We start from the raw sequence: 17895 nt of genomic DNA, 5'->3' as shown, positions 1-17895 counted from the left end.
GTTATAGCAAATAATTGTTGTTTATTTAGAATTAAACAAACTTTAATGATCCACAAGGGAAATTGTTCAGTAGCTCAGTTACAATGATGGAAAGTGTAAGGATAGAAAGGAAAATGCCGGTATAAATAGACTAAATATATCGATATAAAATATAACTTATATGCGAATATATACGAATATATACTTAATATCTGTACAGTATATTATATATACAGATATGTATATAACATATATACAATATATACCAATTACTATGGTTGTCCCGATCCGATATTTGGATCGGATCGGCCGCCGATATTTGCCAAAAAATGCGTATCGGCAAGGCATGGGAAAATGCCGATAAAGATCCAGGTTTTTTTTAAATCCAGTCTGTGTTTTCCAACGCACCGATTTAAATAATACATTCCACTCTTCTGCTGCTCCCTACGCGCCATTCCGCATTTTCCAGCACACCTTCAACACATCCACAGGTCTGTGTTCTAACCTTAAGACGGCCGTGTGAATTAAAAGTTACGGTAAAAATGTCAGCTGTGTGGGATTATTTTACCCTACAAAACGAAAAAGATGAAGAGGTGGAGTGCAAAACATGCCACAATAAAGTCAAGCGTGGTGGTAAAGTTGTAAGACATTTTAATGACTCTTGAGAGTGAGAGGCTTTTTAGCACTCATTGGTGAACACAGGAGCAGGCTGACACCTGAGCATCTTGAAGTGCTCGTCTTTGATAGAAAGAATCTCCCCATTATGCTTGGACTTCAATTGTTTGCCCCCCCTGACTGGGGAAAACAATTGAAAGGAGTGTGTAGATAGTTAGGTTTTTTTTGGGTTTTTTTAAGTTCACACTTGTTCAAAAGCAAGTATTGATGTTGAGTTATAGACATTTTATCCCACTCAGGTTGTTTGTTTCACGCGTTCGGCGCACTTGTTGCGCGGAGTTGCCACTTCGTGGATGCGCAACGACCAGTCAGCAGGAGTGCAGTTAAGAAACTGATTTTAATATACTCAAAAAAAAGAACACTGACACAAAAGTGGAAAAATAAAGCGCGTGCCTACGCACGGAAGCTAACGCTAAACTTAGCAGGATACAAAAAGGGTCCAAAACGGTGACGCACGCGAAGCTAAGACGGAACTTAGCACAACTAAAGCAGAGATAAGCAGAGGATACATACGTGAATGTTGCCGTTAGCAAATAATGAGCCGAGCCCGAACTAAGGAATAACGCAGGCTTATATACTCAAATAATAATTGCCATCAGGTGTGCGACAAAGGAATAGCAGCTGGGACAACATAAGAAACCATGGCAACGAGTTACATCAGGAAGTACACAAACACAGGAATCGGCCAAGTCTAAAACTAAACATGAACAAAGACAGAAACGACAAAACAATAAACGGTCCGCATAGCGGATCGTGACACTACCCCTCCCCCAAGGGGCAGATCCCAGATGCCCCAAAAATCCTGAAGTACAAACCCCCCCCCACAACTAGACAGTCCAAAAGAGAAGGGAGGGCGGAGGGAGGACCTGGTGGAGGGCTGACAAGTCATGCATCCTTGACTCCACCAAAGACACCACAGGCAGCGGCGGCGGGTGGGACGCCTACACCACAAAAGTCTAGGCGGGCGGGCCCGCAGAGGCCACATCCATGGCTGACGAGGACCAGGGCGCATCCCGTGAGGAGGACGCCATGGGTAGGGCCACCACCATGGCCGGCGTGGGGGTAGACGCACCCGCCGAGGAGGACGCCCAGGGTACGGCCGCACCCGTGGAGGTGGAAGCGGCCTGCGAGGAGGACGACCTGGGCATGGCCACACCCACAGCCGACACGGAGGAAGATGCGCCCGGCGTGGTTTTGGACCTGACGCTCGGTGTGGACTTGGGCGTCGACTTGGACGTCGTCTTGGACCCGGGCGTCGAGTAGGACCCGGGCGTCGACTAAGAGGCCGGCTTGGACTTGGGCTTGGACCCGGGCGTCGGCTTGGACTCGGGCTTGGGCTTTGAGGCCGGCTCGGACTCGGGCTTGGGCTATGAGGCCGGCTCGGACTCGGGCTTGGGCTTTGAGGCCGGCTCGGACTCGGGCTTGGGCTTTGAGGCCGGCTCGGACTCGGGCTTGGGCTTTGAGGCCGGCTCGGACTCGGGCTTGGGCTTTGAGGCCGGCTCGGACTCGGGCTTGGGCTTTGAGGCCGGCTCGGACTCGGGCTTGGGCTTTGAGGCCGGCTCGGACTCGGGCTTGGGCTTTGAGGCCGGCTCGGACTCGGGCTTGGGCTTTGAGGCCGGCTCGGACTCGGGCTTGGGCTTTGAGGCCGGCTCGGACTCGGGCTTGGGCTTTGAGGCCGGCTCGGACTCGGGCTTGGGCTTTGAGGCCGGCTCGGACTCGGGCTTGGGCTTTGAGGCCGGCTCGGACTCGGGCTTGGGCTTTGAGGCCGGCTCGGACTCGGGCTTGGGCTTTGAGGCCGGCTCGGGCTCGGGCTTGGGCTTTGAGGCCGGCTCGGGCTCGGGCTTGGGCTTTGAGGCCGGCTCGGACTCGGGCTAGGGCTTTGAGGCCGGCTCGGGCTCGGGCTTGGGCTTTGAGGCCGGCTTGGACTCGGGCTTGGACTTTGAGGCCGGCTTGGACTCGGGCTTGGACTTGGAGGCCGGCTATGGCTTGGACTTGGAGGCCGGCTATGACTTGGACTTGGAGGCTGGCTATGACTTGGACTTGGAGGCTGGCTATGACTCGGGCTAGGGCTTTGAGGCCGGCTTGGGCTCGGTCTTGGGCTTTGAGGCCGGCTTGGACTCGGGCTTGGACTTTGAGGCCGGCTTGGACTCGGGCTTGGACTTGGAGGCCGGCTATGGCTTGGACTTGGAGGCCGGCTATGGCTTGGACTTGGAGGCCGGCTATGGCTTGGACTTGGAGGCCGGCTATGGCTTGGACTTGGAGGCCGGCTATGACTTGGACTTGGAGGCCGGCTATGACTTGGACTTGGAGGCCGGCTATGACTTGGATTTGGAGGCCGGCTATGACTTGGACTTGGAGGCCGGCTATGACTTGGAGGCCGGCTGTGACTTGGACTTGGAGGCCGGCTATGACTTGGACTTGGAGGCCGGCTATGACATGGACTTGGAGGCCGGCTATGACTTGGACTTGGAGGCCGGCTATGACTTGGACTTGGAGGCCGGCTATGACTTGGCGGTCGAGCTCGGCGTGGTGCAGGCGTGGGAGGTTGGCGTGGTGTTTCCACTGGGGCTAGCCTTAGCCGTGGACTTGGCGTTGGGCTACGTGCTAGCATTGGTGCAGGTGGCTCGTCTGTTGGTGCGCGCGGAGCCAGCGGCAAGGCAGGTAGCAACCTCGATGGGAGGAGGTCTGCCTGTCCCACTGACATGCCATCAGCCTTGCCCCCCCCCCCTCAGGAAGCAGATTCCAGATGGAGCGTGTGGGGGGGGGGGGGGGGCGCGGGGGGGGGGGGGGAATTTGTACGAGCTTGGAGGTAGTTGAGGGCATGGGAGGGTGGGCACTTGGAAGCCTGGGAGCTGGCCTTTTGCGTGTGCGCCGCACGCGTCCCTCTGGCAGGTTGTCAGCAGGTGCCGGGGAGGAAAAGCCGCATGGAAAGCGCCTGGCAGTCGCTGCTGAGGGGAAAGTCCTGCACCTTCTTTCTTGTGCACGCACCTGCGCGGCGCCTGGCCGCCGCTGGAGCCCTCTTCTCCTGGGTGGTGTGACGTCACCGCGCGGCGTGCAACGCGCTGAGGGGAACGTCGGGGTGGCTTGAGACTGGGAGCGAAAGCGTTCCTCCGCGTCCGCTATCTTCGCCATGAATAGCCACCAGGCCACCACTGCTTCGGCAGGGAGATCCTCCTCCGGCAGCTCAATGTCGTCCTCGCTTTCCCATGGACAAGAGTCTGCTCGGAGCTCCCGGAAGATCTCCATCTCTTCTTCCTCGGAGAGGAACACCTACTCTGGCTGGGGCTGGAGGAGTGCGAAGTGGCTTTTGGGTCGGCTCATTCTGTCACGCGTTCGGCCCACTTGTTGCGCGGGGTTGCCACTTCGTGGATGCACAACGACCAGTCAGCAGGAGTGCAGGTAAGAAACTGATTTTAATATAATCAAACAAAAGAACACTGACACAAAAGTGGAAAAATAAAGCGCGTGCCTACGCACGGAAGCTAACGCTAAACTTAGCAGGATACAAAAAGGGTCCAATACGGTGACGTGCCGAACGCACGCGAAGCTAAGACGGAACTTAGCACAACTAAAGCAGAGATAAGCAGAGGATACATACGTGAATGTTGCCGTCAGCAAATAATGAGCCGAGCCCGAACTAAGGAATAACGCAGGCTTATATACTCAAATAATAATTGCCATCAGGTGTGCGACAAAGAAATAGCAGCTGGGACAACATAAGAAACCATGGCAACGAGCTACATCAGGAAGTGCACAAACACAGGAATCGGCCAAGTCTAAAACTAAACATGAACAAAGACATAAACGACAAAATAATAAACGATGCGCGTGGCGGATCGTGACAGTTTGTGTGTTTTGCTTTTTTTAATAATGTTTACAGCATTATTTGCACTTTATACTGTTCACTTTTTTACTGTTTAATGATGCCATTTCTGTTTTTCATGTATAACTTTTTCTATTTTGTGTTTATCCTTGAATACCAACCATTGTGTATTATTCAAACTCACCTAATTCAGCTGGCTAGTTGTTATCAAGAGTACTAAAACCCTTTTCAACATGAATCTGACAAGTAAGTAGGCTAATTAACTTTAAACTTTAATACATGCTCGGATAGGCCAGTATCGGTATCGGATTGGAAGTGCAAAAACAATATCGGTATCGGATCGGAAGTGCAAAAACCTGGATTGGGACATCCCTACCAATTACCATTTGAACTATTCTCCCTAAAATACGCATTGAGGCTATGAAGTGTGTTCTAGCCCTGTGGTCCCCAACCACCGGTCTGGGGACCGGTACCAGTCAGTGACGCATTTTACACCGGGCTGCACAGAAACATTAAATAATTTATGAATGACTGCATTTTCTCTCACTTAAATTTTTCCTGTCCAACTAGACACACCAATAAGCTTGTTTATAGATATACAATAAAAACCCTCATAGGAACTTGCCATTTGTTATAACTTTGTGACATGATACAATGCACATTAATGAACATATAAAATATAAAATGTGACATATTGTAGCCAAAGGCTGATTTTCATCTGCAGTCCCCAGCAGGTTTATGGTAACCTGCTGGGCATCTCATTGCAAAGAAACATGAACAGGGCTCCCACTAATTGAGCGTTATAGTGAGTTGTATTTTTCCTGCACTTATTATTGCTGTATTTATCTGGCACAAGTGGAAAGCCGGTCCCTGAAAATAATGCCTACAATAAATGTTAAAACAGGGGTAGGGAACCTATGGCTCTAGAGCCAGATGTGGCTCTTTTGATGACTGCATCTGGCGCTCAGATAAATCTTAGCTGACATTGCTTAACATGATACGTAATTCATATTTCGGCTGGTAATCACAGTGTTAAAAATAACGTTCAAATTATAAAACATTCTCATGCATTTTAATCCAACCCTCCATTTTCTATCGCACCTGTTCAAGATGTCGCATTAATGGAAATATTATATTATTTGTTAACTTTTAGAATAACAATGTTATTAAAAAGAATAAGATACTTATTATACTCTTAAAATGTTGGTCTTACTTAAAAATGCACACATTTTGTTGTATTCAGTGTTAAAAAATATTATATGGCTCTCATGGAAATACATTTTGAAATATTTGGCTTTCATGGCTCTCTCAGCCAAAAAGGTTCCCGACCCCTGCGTTAGAATATTGCATAACTTTTGGTTGTATTGTTGTTTTAAATTATTATTAATCTTCTTGCTAATTTACCTTTCATTGCTGGTGACTTTTTGTTCCAATATGAATCTAGCTACAATTCTGTTAAAATGTAATAAGCACTTATTCATTTGTTGTTTGGCTACTTTACATTAGTTTTGGGTGATACTGCAAATTTGGGTGTGGATCCAATACCAATGATACACACTAATGACGACGCTTAAATTTTCAAAATCATTGAATGATTGCATTTATGATGACAATAATAAAATCAGAAAAAAACAAATAGCAGTAAAACAATATCAAAATAAATATTTTAATAATTTACTATTGTCTCTGATTTAAAGGCTTAAGTCCTCGTGTCCAGAGACTAATTTCCTGAGTTTGTAAACAAGAAAATTGACACAATATGTTTTTAACCATTGTATCTATTTAACCGTTGTAGTATTGACTTTACACGATACTATTCTTGGTATCGTTACCTCTCACATTTGTATCAATCAGCCCACCTTAGCGGTTAGCATATCCTCCTGAGATGTGTAGTGTAGCATGTTTAGCTCTTCCTTGCCATTGTCAGTGGTAATGATAATTGTAAGAAACATGGTTTATTTTCCGCCATGGAGGCGAGGATTGCTCACATAGAAGTAGCTTTGCACTGTGAATGGATGTTAGCTGCTAGTGAACGCTACACTGCGTTGATCGCTCGTCCCTGTCAAATTTGCAGGACACGGTTAGAACATGTTACCAACATGCATTATCACGATATAACGATACTATTAATAGCACTATTGGTGGCAAAAATGTATATCATTTACAGAGACATTTTAAAACAAGCTATTACTGCACTTTTGCACATGATGTCACTAAGATGACATATCGAAACAACACTAAATTAAAGTTCACTTTTTGTACAGAACACCACTACAATAGTGTAAAACACAAAGTGCACTTTAGGGCATGATGTCACACAAGATATTTCAATAACTGTCAAATAAAAATGAGCTGCATAATAGGAAATCAAATAGTGTATGTCCTTCGCTATGTGGTAGGTTACTGCGGACCTTATCTCCTATTGATAATTTTTTTTCATACAGTGTTAATGTGGAAATGGTTGCTCGAGCATTTTGTTGGTGTGGCACCGGTCAAGATGTTGACATGCAGAGTTTCAAGCACTCTTCATTCACTAGCGGGTGACTTTTCAAATGATGCTACAAATTAGCAGTAATGCTACTTTTTGTAGCAATGCTTTTGCCGCACACTTGACATTTTACTGTTGTCTGTTCAACATATTCCCCCTTGAAGCCAAACCCCCGCCAGACGATGGACCCTGTGCTGTTTTTCTTTGGAATTAATTATTCTTCCTCCATTTGTTACCAGATTTGCACCTTGTTTCTCTTGGATTACCACTCGCACCGCTAGCATCACAGCTAACATTTTTACCCATGCCGCTACCTCTCTGCTCCGCGAGGGCGTATGACGTTGCACGCGCGACAGTATGTGACGTATGTAAAAAGGTGCACTTGTTTTATGTCTCCGTGAGAATGAGCGACAAGAAAGAGTGAGAAATGCCTGTAGTGCAATGCCCGCAGCTAAAAGTGACTGCGTGAGAACGTGTACTCGAATATCACAATAGTCATTTTCTATATCGCACAGAGACAAACCCCATATATTCTAACTCACACTCACTTGACACTTTTTGAAATAAGTTACAGTAGTTTGCAACACTTTGAAATGATGAAAAAACCTCTGGAAATTAAGCATTTATAATAAATCGTGCACCAACCAAACTCTAAAGTGCAAAACTTGGTCTCCTTTTGAGAAATGTTTACAGTCTGAAACAAAGGACGTCAGTCAGCTTGCATAATGCATGGTTTGTAAAAGGCAGAAATGTGTGATTTTATGGTAATTGAATGCAACCCACAGATAGCATTTCCAGCGCAATGCTACCTGTAAAGTAGCACAAAAACGGCCATAAGAGACTTTCCACTCGGAAAGACACAAATAACAGAGGAAAAAAGAAGAGACTGAGGGCAGCAAGAAAAGAAGAAACTCTGGAGTACAAAGTGGTCGGTAATGGTAGTACCTGAAATGCCCTTTCTGGCTGTGATCAGTGCAATATGATTTGACAGCAGACACTGCTATGACACTATTGCTATGATATCCACGTCATCACATTTCATGTTTTAGAAAAAACACTTTGCTGCGATGTTGATTACTATAACACACTGTGATGCCTTTTATGGATCTGTATAATTTCCTACAGGCTCTGTATATACCCCTTTTCCATGGCCATATTCAAGCACTTTTTAAGGACTTTCAAGATCAATTTTCCGTTTTTTCCGGTATCCTTCAAAAGGCGAAAAACAGTGTGAATCAATCCATAGCCTTGTTGTTTGAGGTCAGCTAATGCTGTTTGTAGGAAAATAAGGGAAATCTGCTAAAACCTAAGCCTAACATTGAACCAACAGTTATTAACTGAATGGGGCATACAAAAATGAAGCAGTGCTTCTGTAGACTACTCATTGTCATTGGTGTTCGCAAACATTTACTTGTTTGTTTGTATCATCATCATTCATGTATACATCATTCATCCGTCCATCAATTTTGTACCGCTTATTCCTTTCGTGGTCGCTGGAGCCTATCTCAGCTACAATCGGGCGGAAGGTGGCGTACACCCTGGAAAAGTCGCCACCTCATCGCAGGGCCAACACAGATAGACAGACAACATTCACACTCACATTCACACACTAGGGACCATTTGGTGTTGCCAATCAACCTATCCCCAGGTGCATGTCTTTGGAGGTGGAAGGAAGCCGGAGTACCCAGAGGGAACCCTCGCAGTCACGGTGAGGACATGCAAACTCCACACAGAAAGATCCCGAACCCGGGATTGAACTCAGGACTACTCAGGACCTTTGTATTGTGAGGCAAACACACCAACCCCTCTTCCACCATGCTGCTCATTAACAAACATTCCTTACATAAAATTATTACTGTTTACTTGTTTTGTGTATCATAATTCATGAATCCATCCGTCCATTTTCTACCGCTTATTCCCTTTGGGGTTGCGGGGGGCACTGGTGCCTATCTCAGCTACAATAGGGCGGAAGGCGGCGTATACCCTGGACAAGTCGCCACCTCATCGCAGGGCCAACACAGATAGACAACATTCACACTCACATTCATACACGAGGGCCAATTTTAGTATTGCCAATCAACCTATCCCCAGGTGCATGTCTTTGGAGGTTGGAGGAAGCCAGAGTTCCCGGAGGGAACCCACACAGTCATGGTGAGGACATGCAAACTCTACACAGAAAGATCCCTACTCAGGACCTTCGTATTGTGAGGCAGATGCACTAAAGCCTATTCCACCGTGCTGCCCATTAGTAAACATTTCTTACAAGAAATAACAATAATTATTATTGCTTACTTGTTATTTTTGTATCACAATTCATGCATACATCATGATCATTAAAACGACAACCTCCCAGCATGATGGACCGACGCACCACTGTCCTCTTGGGGCGATTCAGAGCCGGCATGACAATGTTGTAAGCACAATACCAATGTGAGCAATTTGCAAAATGCGCAACCAAATTTGTATAGTGCGCAATCTTTTTGCAAATTGCTTCCAGCTATATATTTGAATAATGTGTGGTGCACATTTTGCAAATCAATAGGTGCAATTTGTATAATGCACAATCTTTTTGGCAATTTTGGAAATTGCTTCCAGCTATATATTGATTGTGTTGGAAGTTCTGGCTACTAACCCCAACCCTAACCCTTGATGCCATCTACGCAGTGTTGGGAGACTGTTATGCTGTTCTTCTTCTGTTCGAAGTAGCTTTCTGTGCAGAATTCCGCAAATTCTTCTTCAGCCGTCCTCAAACCATCCATTTGCACGGTCGCGCCATTTTCAAACAAAATTTCGTCTTGCGATATGCAAATTGCTTGCGCACAATGGAAATGACGTATAATTTGCAAAGTGCGTGAGATTGGTGAACTGCTTACAACAACAACCTAATGTATGGGCTCGTGAAAAGCCAACCGATCAAGAGTGTAGCTTTCATTTTTTAGGAAACGTAATTAATTGTTTTCCCATTTTATAATTAGCCTATTGAGTCAGACTGCAGGTAAATATTATGAACATTTCCAAACACTTCACCCAAAATTCAAGCATGTTTCAAACCTTGAAAACACAACATTAAAATCAAAGCATTTAAGGTATTTAAGCACCCGTACGAACCCTGTTCCTAAGTTCCTAAGAAATTGACACTTTGTGAATTAAGTTACAGTAGTTTGCAACATGGTGGCAGAGGGGTTAGTGTGTCTGCTTCACAATACGAAGGTCCTGAGTAGTCAGGGCTCAATCCCGGGCTCGGGATCTTTCTGTGTGGAGTTTGCATGTCCTCCCCGTGAATGCGTGGGTTCCTTCTGGGTACTCCGGCTTCCTCCCACTTCCAAAGACATGCACCTGGGGATAGGTTAATTGGCAACACTATATTGGCCCTAGTGTGTGAATGTGAGTGTTATCTGTCTATCTGTGTTGGCCCTGCGATGATGTAGCGACTTGTCCAGGGTGTACCTTGCCTTCTAACCGATTGTAGCTGAGATGGGCGCCAGCGCCCCCGCTACCCCAAAAGGGAATAAGCGGTAGGAAATGGATGGATAGATAGTTTGCAACACTTTGAAATGATGAACAACACTCGGCCAATGAAGCTTTTATAATGAATCTTGCGCCAACAAAATCGAAAGTTCTAAAACTTGGTGTCCTTTTGAGAAATGTTTACAGTCTGTGACAAAGGACGTCAGTCAGCTTGCATAAGGCACGGTTTGTAAAGTGCAAGATATGTGTGATGTTATGGTAAAAGCGTGTGTTAAAAAGATGAACGTAGAGAATTAACGCCTCTAGTTCCCCAAGTTCAGACTTGCTTTAATACCAGACAAGAGCCAGCCAACTGTTGTGATCCCTTCCCCCACAACCAGCTAGCAGTTGGGCTAGCGTTAGCGCCCGCGCTTTAGCGTAATCTAATGAGGATAAAACGGTTTAAAATCTCCCCGGTGGTGATCAATTTCGGCGGTAAAAAACCTCTCTGTCGAACTCCGGGACAAGTTACTGCAGGGAGGTAAAGCGGGAGGACACATGTGAAGCGAAGTCTCCCGGTACAAGTGGCAAACACAAAGGAAACACAACTTGAGCCGAGCCACAAGCTAATGTCGCCCAGCAGCAGTTGAAACGCTGTGAAATACGATCAAGGCTAAATGACAGGCGTTCAAATGGCTCCGTCCGGGTGTTGCGTGATATATGACCGTGGTCCGGTGAGTGTCAAGCCCGGCACCGGTACCTTTTCGCCGGGGAACAATGCCTCAGTAGGGGCAGCTGTGCTCCAGGCCACACGGCCAGCCAGCTCACCGGGCGAGAGAAAAGAGGAAACCGGCTTACATGGTCGTCCGAGTGGTGCTCGTTTCTCGACGACGAACGGGTCCTGGAGGAGATGAAGGGACCGACGCCCGGCCGCGAGCTGTTCCGTGTGTTCACCATGGTTATTCCTGTTAAAAAAGCTCCCAAACCGGCTCCAAGCACTGGATCATAAAGAGCAGCATAAAGCCGCCATTTTTCTCTCTCTCCTTGTGTGTGTGTGTGTGTGTGTGCGTGTCTTCAAGATGATGTCAAATTAAAAGCAAGTTTCTTAGTTCCTAAATGAGTAAGAAATGACATTTTGTTACAAGAAACTATTTTATATTCTGGATATAGACAGTAAGTGAAATAAGACATGCAAAAAAAATGTCATGACATCGCTTCAATGCGCTGTACAACTGCTGCGTTCGAGTGAGCTGGGAACTCGCAGTTTTCAGACCAACGATGAGGAAAAAGTCTAAAAATCACCCTATCTCCTTTAGAGATTGGATGATAAGCTCTGTCATCCGGGAGGAGCTCAAAGTACAGCCGCTGCTCCTCCACATTGAAAGGAGCCAGATCGATGAGGTGGTTCGGGCATCTGGTCAGGATATAAATGGGTTGTACTTTTCTACCTTCAAGGTACTCAAAGCGCTTTGACACTTCTTCCACATTCACCCATTCACACACACATTCACACACTGATGGAGGGAGCTGCCATGCAAGGCGCTAACCAGCACCCAACAGGAGCAAGGGTGAAGTGTCTTGTTCAGGACACAACGGACGTGACGAGTTTTGTACTAGGTGGGGATTGAACCAGGAACCCCGAACGCCTCCTTAGGAGGTGTTTCGGGCACGTCCCACCAGTAGGAGACCACGGGGAAGACCCAGGACAAGTTGGGAAGACTATATCTGATGTACTGGCTGTCCAGAGTCAGGACCCAGGATGGACCGCTCGTGCAGAGTCCAGACCCAGGATGGACCGCTTGCCTGTGTATCGACTGGGGACATCCCTGCGCTGCTGATCCGCCTCCGCTTAGGATGGTTTCCTGCTGGCTCCACTGTGGACGGGACTCTCGCTGCTGTGTTGGATCCGCTTTGGACTGGACTCTCGCGGCTGTGTTGGATCCACTATGGATTGAACTTTGACAGTATCATGTTAGACCCGTCGACAAACATTGCTTTCGTCCTCTCCAAGATTCTCATAGTCATAATTGTCACCGATGTCCTACTGCGTCATCATTGTCCCCGACGTCCCACTGGGTGTGAGTTTCCTTGCCCTTATGTGGGCCTACCAAGGATGTCGTGGTGGTTTGTGCACCCTTTGAGACACTAGTGATTTAGGGCTATATAAGTAAACATTGATTGATTGATATCTCCCGGCTGGCCTGGGAAAGCCTCTGGATCTCTTGGGAGGAGCTGGACGAAGTGGTTGGGGAGAGGGAAGTCTGGGCTTCCCTGCTTAGGCTGCTGCCCCCGCGACCCGACCTCGGATAAGCGGAAGAAGATGGATGGATTAATGGATGGATGGATAGATGGATGGATGAGGAAAAAGTGCGTTTTGAAGTCGAGCAAGTTTGTTCTAAAAATATGACAGCACGTACACCCAACTTCTATCTTACAAAAACTTTCAACACAGGTCAGAATCAATCGTAAGATGGGGTCTTATAGCGCATTGGTATCAAATTGTGCTGCCTCGCCCCATCAGACATGGTGTGAAACACTGCAAAAGCCACTCGGGTTAATGTGAGTGTTGAAATTGTGTTTTTGTTTTGTCTATGTATGGTGCAATTTTATTTTTTTATTATTATTATCTATTATTTATTGCTCTTTTTTTTTTTTCGTTGTGTTTTACTTGAGTAGTTGTGTGTAGAAATAGCGCCACTGATGTCTTTCCTTATGGTTTATTAGTTCTTAGATGAGTAGCCAATTGCATTTTCTTTCAAAAAAACTATTTTATATTCTGGAAATAGATAGTAGGTGAAATAAGACATGCAAGAAAATGTCATTACATCACTTCAATGCGCTGTACAACTGCTGCGTTCAAGTGAGCTGGGAACTCGCAGTTTTCAGACCAACGATGAGGAAAAAGTCTAAAAGTCACCCTATCTCCCTTAGAGATAGGGTGAGAAGCTCTGTCACCTGGGAGGAGCTCAAAGTAAAGCCGCTGCTCATCCACATCGAAAGGAGCCAGATGAGGTGGTTCGGGCATCTGGTCAGGATGCCACCCGAACGCCTCCCTAGGAGGTGTTTCGGGCACGTCCCACCAGTAGAGACCACCGGGAGAACCAAGGACACGTTGGGAAGACTATATCTCCCGGCTGGCCACGGAAAGCCTCAGGATTCCCCGGGAGGAGCTGGACGAAGTGGCTGGGGAGAGGGAAGTCTGGGCCTCCCTGCTTAGGCTGCTGCCCCCGCGACCCGACCTCGGATAAGCGGAAGAGGATGGATGGATTATGGATGGCTGGATGGATGAGGAAAAAGTGCGTTTTGAAGTCGTCAATCATAAGATGGGGTCTTATAGCGCATTGGTATCAAATTGTGCTGCCTCGCCCCATCAGACATGGTGTGAAGCACTGCAAAAGCCAATCGGGTTAATGTGGGTGTTGAAATTGTGTTTTTGTTTTGTTTTGTCTATGTATGGTGCAATCTTATTTTTTTATTATTATTATCTATTATTTATTGCTCATTTTTTGTTTTTTTCGTTGTGTTTTACTTGAGTAGTTACGTATGGAAATAGCGCCACTGAAGTCTTTCCCTCTGGTTTTCATGTGGGTTTTACCTTACTTTTTTGTACTTTTGAATCCACACTGCAACCTCAGGATTTCCCCATTTTGGGGATGAATACAGTATATCGTATCCTATCAGCTTTACACACACACAAATTACACACATTTGTTAACACGTGTCTGGAAAAGTATATTTTACAATGGATGGTTTTAAAATAGACAAGCCTTGTCCAATTCTCTAATCTTTATAAGGTGATCAGAATACAGAAAAAAGTATTATATTTTTTTAAGTAATTATGTGTCCCCAACAGTGAACCGAGTAACGCAATACAATTGTGAAACTGAACCTTGTTGGCAAAGAGTCCAAATGAATGAGTTTCACATCCACATCACTACTGCATCACTTGTGTTTTGTTATTCTTTGCTGTGCTTATCCCTTTGCGCAAACTCAAAATAATGTTTCGCATTGTATGCACATCATGATCTGCAACACCTCCATGCATAATCTTTGTCCTCCATTTATGGAAGGGCAATTCAACTAGAATGTTCATAGGGGCCACATTTCCAGAAAGCTAAAGATGACACACTTCAACCTTACCTATTATTCTTATTTTGAGAACATGCATCTTATGTACACAGTAAATTCTATAGTGTAAAATCAACATTTAAAGAGTTAAATTTAAAACTATTCAAACGTCTATGTGGTCGTAACATGAGCTGGTGTTAAATTTACTCTTTCCATAGTGTTAAATTTATAGATTTAAATGAACAAATGATTGTTGTGTAATTTGTTTTTTAAGTGTCGTTGCTATAAAAAATTATAAATGGGTTGTACTTGTATAGCGCTTTTCTACCTTCAAGGTACTCAAAGCGCTTTAACCAGGGGTCTCAAACTCAATTTACCTGGGGGCCACTGGATGCAAAAACTGGGTGAGGCTGGGCCGCAAGAAAAGATTTCTTAAAAAAATCTAACATGCACTTTTTAATGAATTCACATTCTATGAATGGCTTTCCCGTCCTAGCATTGCTAGGGCAGGAAAGCCAACCCTCACGATTCTTCCGGGAGACTCCTGAATTTCAGTGCACCTCCAGACAATCTACCGGTGCAACCATTTCCCCGAATTTGTTCCAATTTTCACCCGGCCGACATTATTAAGGGCTGCCGTGACTGCACTGCCTTTGACATCCTCTACAACAGCGGTTCTCAACCTTTTTACAGTGATGTACCCCCTGTGAAAATGTTTTTAATTCAAGTTTCCCTTAATCAGTGCAAAGCATTTTGGTTGAAAAAAAGAGATAAAGAAGTAAAATACAGCATTATGTCATCAGTTTCTGATTTATTAAATTGTATAACAGTGCAAAATATTGCTCATTTGTAGTGGTCTTTCTTGAACTATTTGGAAAAAAGATATAAAAATAACTAAAAACTTGTTGAAAAATAAACAAGTGATTCAATTCTAAATGAAGATTTCTACACATAGAAGTAATCATCAACTTAAAGTGCCCTCTTTGGGGATTGTAATAGAGATCCATCTGGATTCATCAATTTCATTCTTAACATTTCTTCACAAAAAAAGAAATCTTTAACATCAATATTTATGGAATATGTCCACAAAAAATCTAGTTGTCAACACTGAATATTGCATTGTTGCATTTATTTTCACACTTTATGAACTCGCATTCATATTTTGATGAAGTGTTATCCAACTAATATATATTTACTAAGTGCTTATGACTAGCTGCTATTTTTAGAATGTTTTGATAAATCTCACTTAACCTTTGGCATACCTTCACGTAGCAAATAATAAGAGAACTACTGCTCTACAACTCGTCATTGGGCACACAACACAACTAAAGTGACAGCTCTTAATAATGTTGTGCGAGACTTGTACAGAACAACATTAGTGGCTGCAAGACGTACTTACTCAACAGCCATACAGGTCACACTGAGGGTGGCCGTATAAACAACTTTAACACTGTTACAAATATGCGCCACACTTTGAACCCACACCAAACAAAATGACAAAACATATTTCGGGAGAAGATCCGCACCCTAACACAACTTAAACACAAGACAACAAATACCCAGAACATCTTGCAGTCCCAACTCTCCTGGGCTACAATATACACAACTTCAACCGACGCAAGTAGGGAGGGTGGGGGCGTGCGGGGTTAGTGGTAGCGTGGGTGTGTGTATTGTAGCCCGGAAGAGTAAGGGCCGCATGGGATTCTGGGTATTTGTTCTGTTGAGTTTATGTTGTATTATGGTGCGGATGTTCTCCCGAAATGTGTTTGTCCTTTAAAATCTTTTAAAATCTATCGGTTCTCTTTTACCTTAGCATTGTGGACACTGATGTTGAGTCGCCGCTGTTCATCCAAAGCCAAGTCTATCCTCGTCATCCCAAACGTTTTTAGCGCAATCTAGTTTTGAATATGAGCGGTCGACCGATCATGTTGGGTCAGGCTTCTTTGCAAATTCTTTAGGTCCGAAAATCCCATTTAAATCCACACAGTTCCACAGGTTTAAAAAAGAAGGCAAGGAAAGCACAAAAGGGCGGTTTCTTGCAGAACATCCACAAAGCCAGTCTTTTCACGTATACCACTCCGTTTGGAAAGAGCAAGTAACTTTCCGTCCTGCTGATTGAAACAAACCATTCCGCTCTGGTGTTGGTCTTCCTTCAGTAATTATCTCCTGCTTTGCTTGAAAGTCCAATTTAGAAAACTGTTTGAGTGCGGAAATGTAGTCATCCATGTTGAAAGTTGGGGTGCACGAGACGGAAAAAATAAGTCGCTGCGGCACTTACTCGCTGAGGCAACCGTATGTCTAGGATCATGAGCGCCCTGCCCCTATCGTGAGGCACGAGAACTGTTTGCCTCGCCTCAGACATTTTTGTCTGCCGTTTTGATGGCGCACCAACACACAAAACATGTCACTCGCTGCGGCACTTGACTCGCTTACGCCACCATATGTCTCTGATCATGAGCGCTCCTATTGTGAGATATGAGAACTGTTTGCCTCACTTCAGACTTTTTTCTCTGGCGTTTTGAACGCTTAGCAACACACCAGACAAGAACGCGCTCTGACGGCACGGCAGACAGAGAACTTACGAGGGACTGCAAAAATTCAGCGATTTTGAAGAAAAATATTATCCAAATTGGTGAAGCTAAATGAAAATTAAAAACAATTACAATTATTTTATCCATCCATCCATCTATTTCTACCGCTTATTCCTTTGGGGCGCGGGGGCGCTGGTGCCTATCTCAGCTACAATCGGGCGGAAGGAGGTGTACACCCTGGACAAGTCGCCACCTCATCGCAGCGCCAACACAGATGGACTGTCAACATTCACACTCACATTCACAGACTAGGGCCAATTTAGTGTTGCCAATTAACCTATCCCCAGGTGCATATCTTTGGAAGTGGGAGGAAGCCGAAGTACCCGCAGGGAACCCACACATTCACGGGGAGAACATGCAAACTCCACACAGAAAGATCCCGAGCCCAGGATTGAGCCCTGACTACTCAGGACCTCCGTATTGTGAGGCAGACGCACTAACCCCTCTGGCACCGTGAAGCCCCAATTATTTCATCATTACATATTTTATTTCCGGGCGAGAAAAAAAAGGTGGAGTGCCATCTCCGGGTTGGGGAGGAGACCCTGCCCCAAGTGGAGGAGTTCAAGTACCTAGGAGTCTTGTTCACGAGTGGGGGAAGAGTGGATCGTGAGATCGACTTGCGGATCGGTGCGGCGTCTTCAGTAATGCGGACGTTGTATCGATCCGTTGTGGTGAAGAAGGAGCTGAGCCGGAAGGCAAAGCTCTCAATTTACCGGTCGATCTACGTTCCCATCCTCACCTATGGTCATGAGCTTTGGGTTATGACCGAAAGGATAAGATCACGGGTACAAGCGGCCGAAATGAATTTCCTCCGCCGGGTGGCT

The 17895-nt window shown here is 45.5% G+C and overlaps 1 protein-coding gene across 2 annotated transcripts in view; it reads right to left on the bottom strand.

Moving 5' to 3' along the window:
• The window catches only part of atad2b (ATPase family AAA domain containing 2B), a 131541-nt gene extending 119912 nt beyond the window's left edge, over positions 1 to 11629 (bottom strand). For both annotated transcript variants that reach the window (XM_061901005.1, XM_061901006.1), the window contains exon 1: positions 11271 to 11629. In XM_061901005.1, the coding sequence (XP_061756989.1) occupies positions 11271 to 11369 (99 nt within the window). In that variant the 5' untranslated portion in view covers positions 11370 to 11629. The remainder of the gene's footprint in view (positions 1 to 11270) is intronic.
• Positions 11630 to 17895: the final 6266 nt, after the last annotated feature.

The sequence above is a fragment of the Nerophis ophidion genome, linkage group LG05, assembly GCF_033978795.1.
Source record: "Nerophis ophidion isolate RoL-2023_Sa linkage group LG05, RoL_Noph_v1.0, whole genome shotgun sequence".
Classification (NCBI taxonomy): domain Eukaryota; kingdom Metazoa; phylum Chordata; class Actinopteri; order Syngnathiformes; family Syngnathidae; genus Nerophis; species Nerophis ophidion.
Note: the sequence above shows the minus strand (reverse complement) of the source record. Positions and strands in the feature narration are given on the sequence as shown.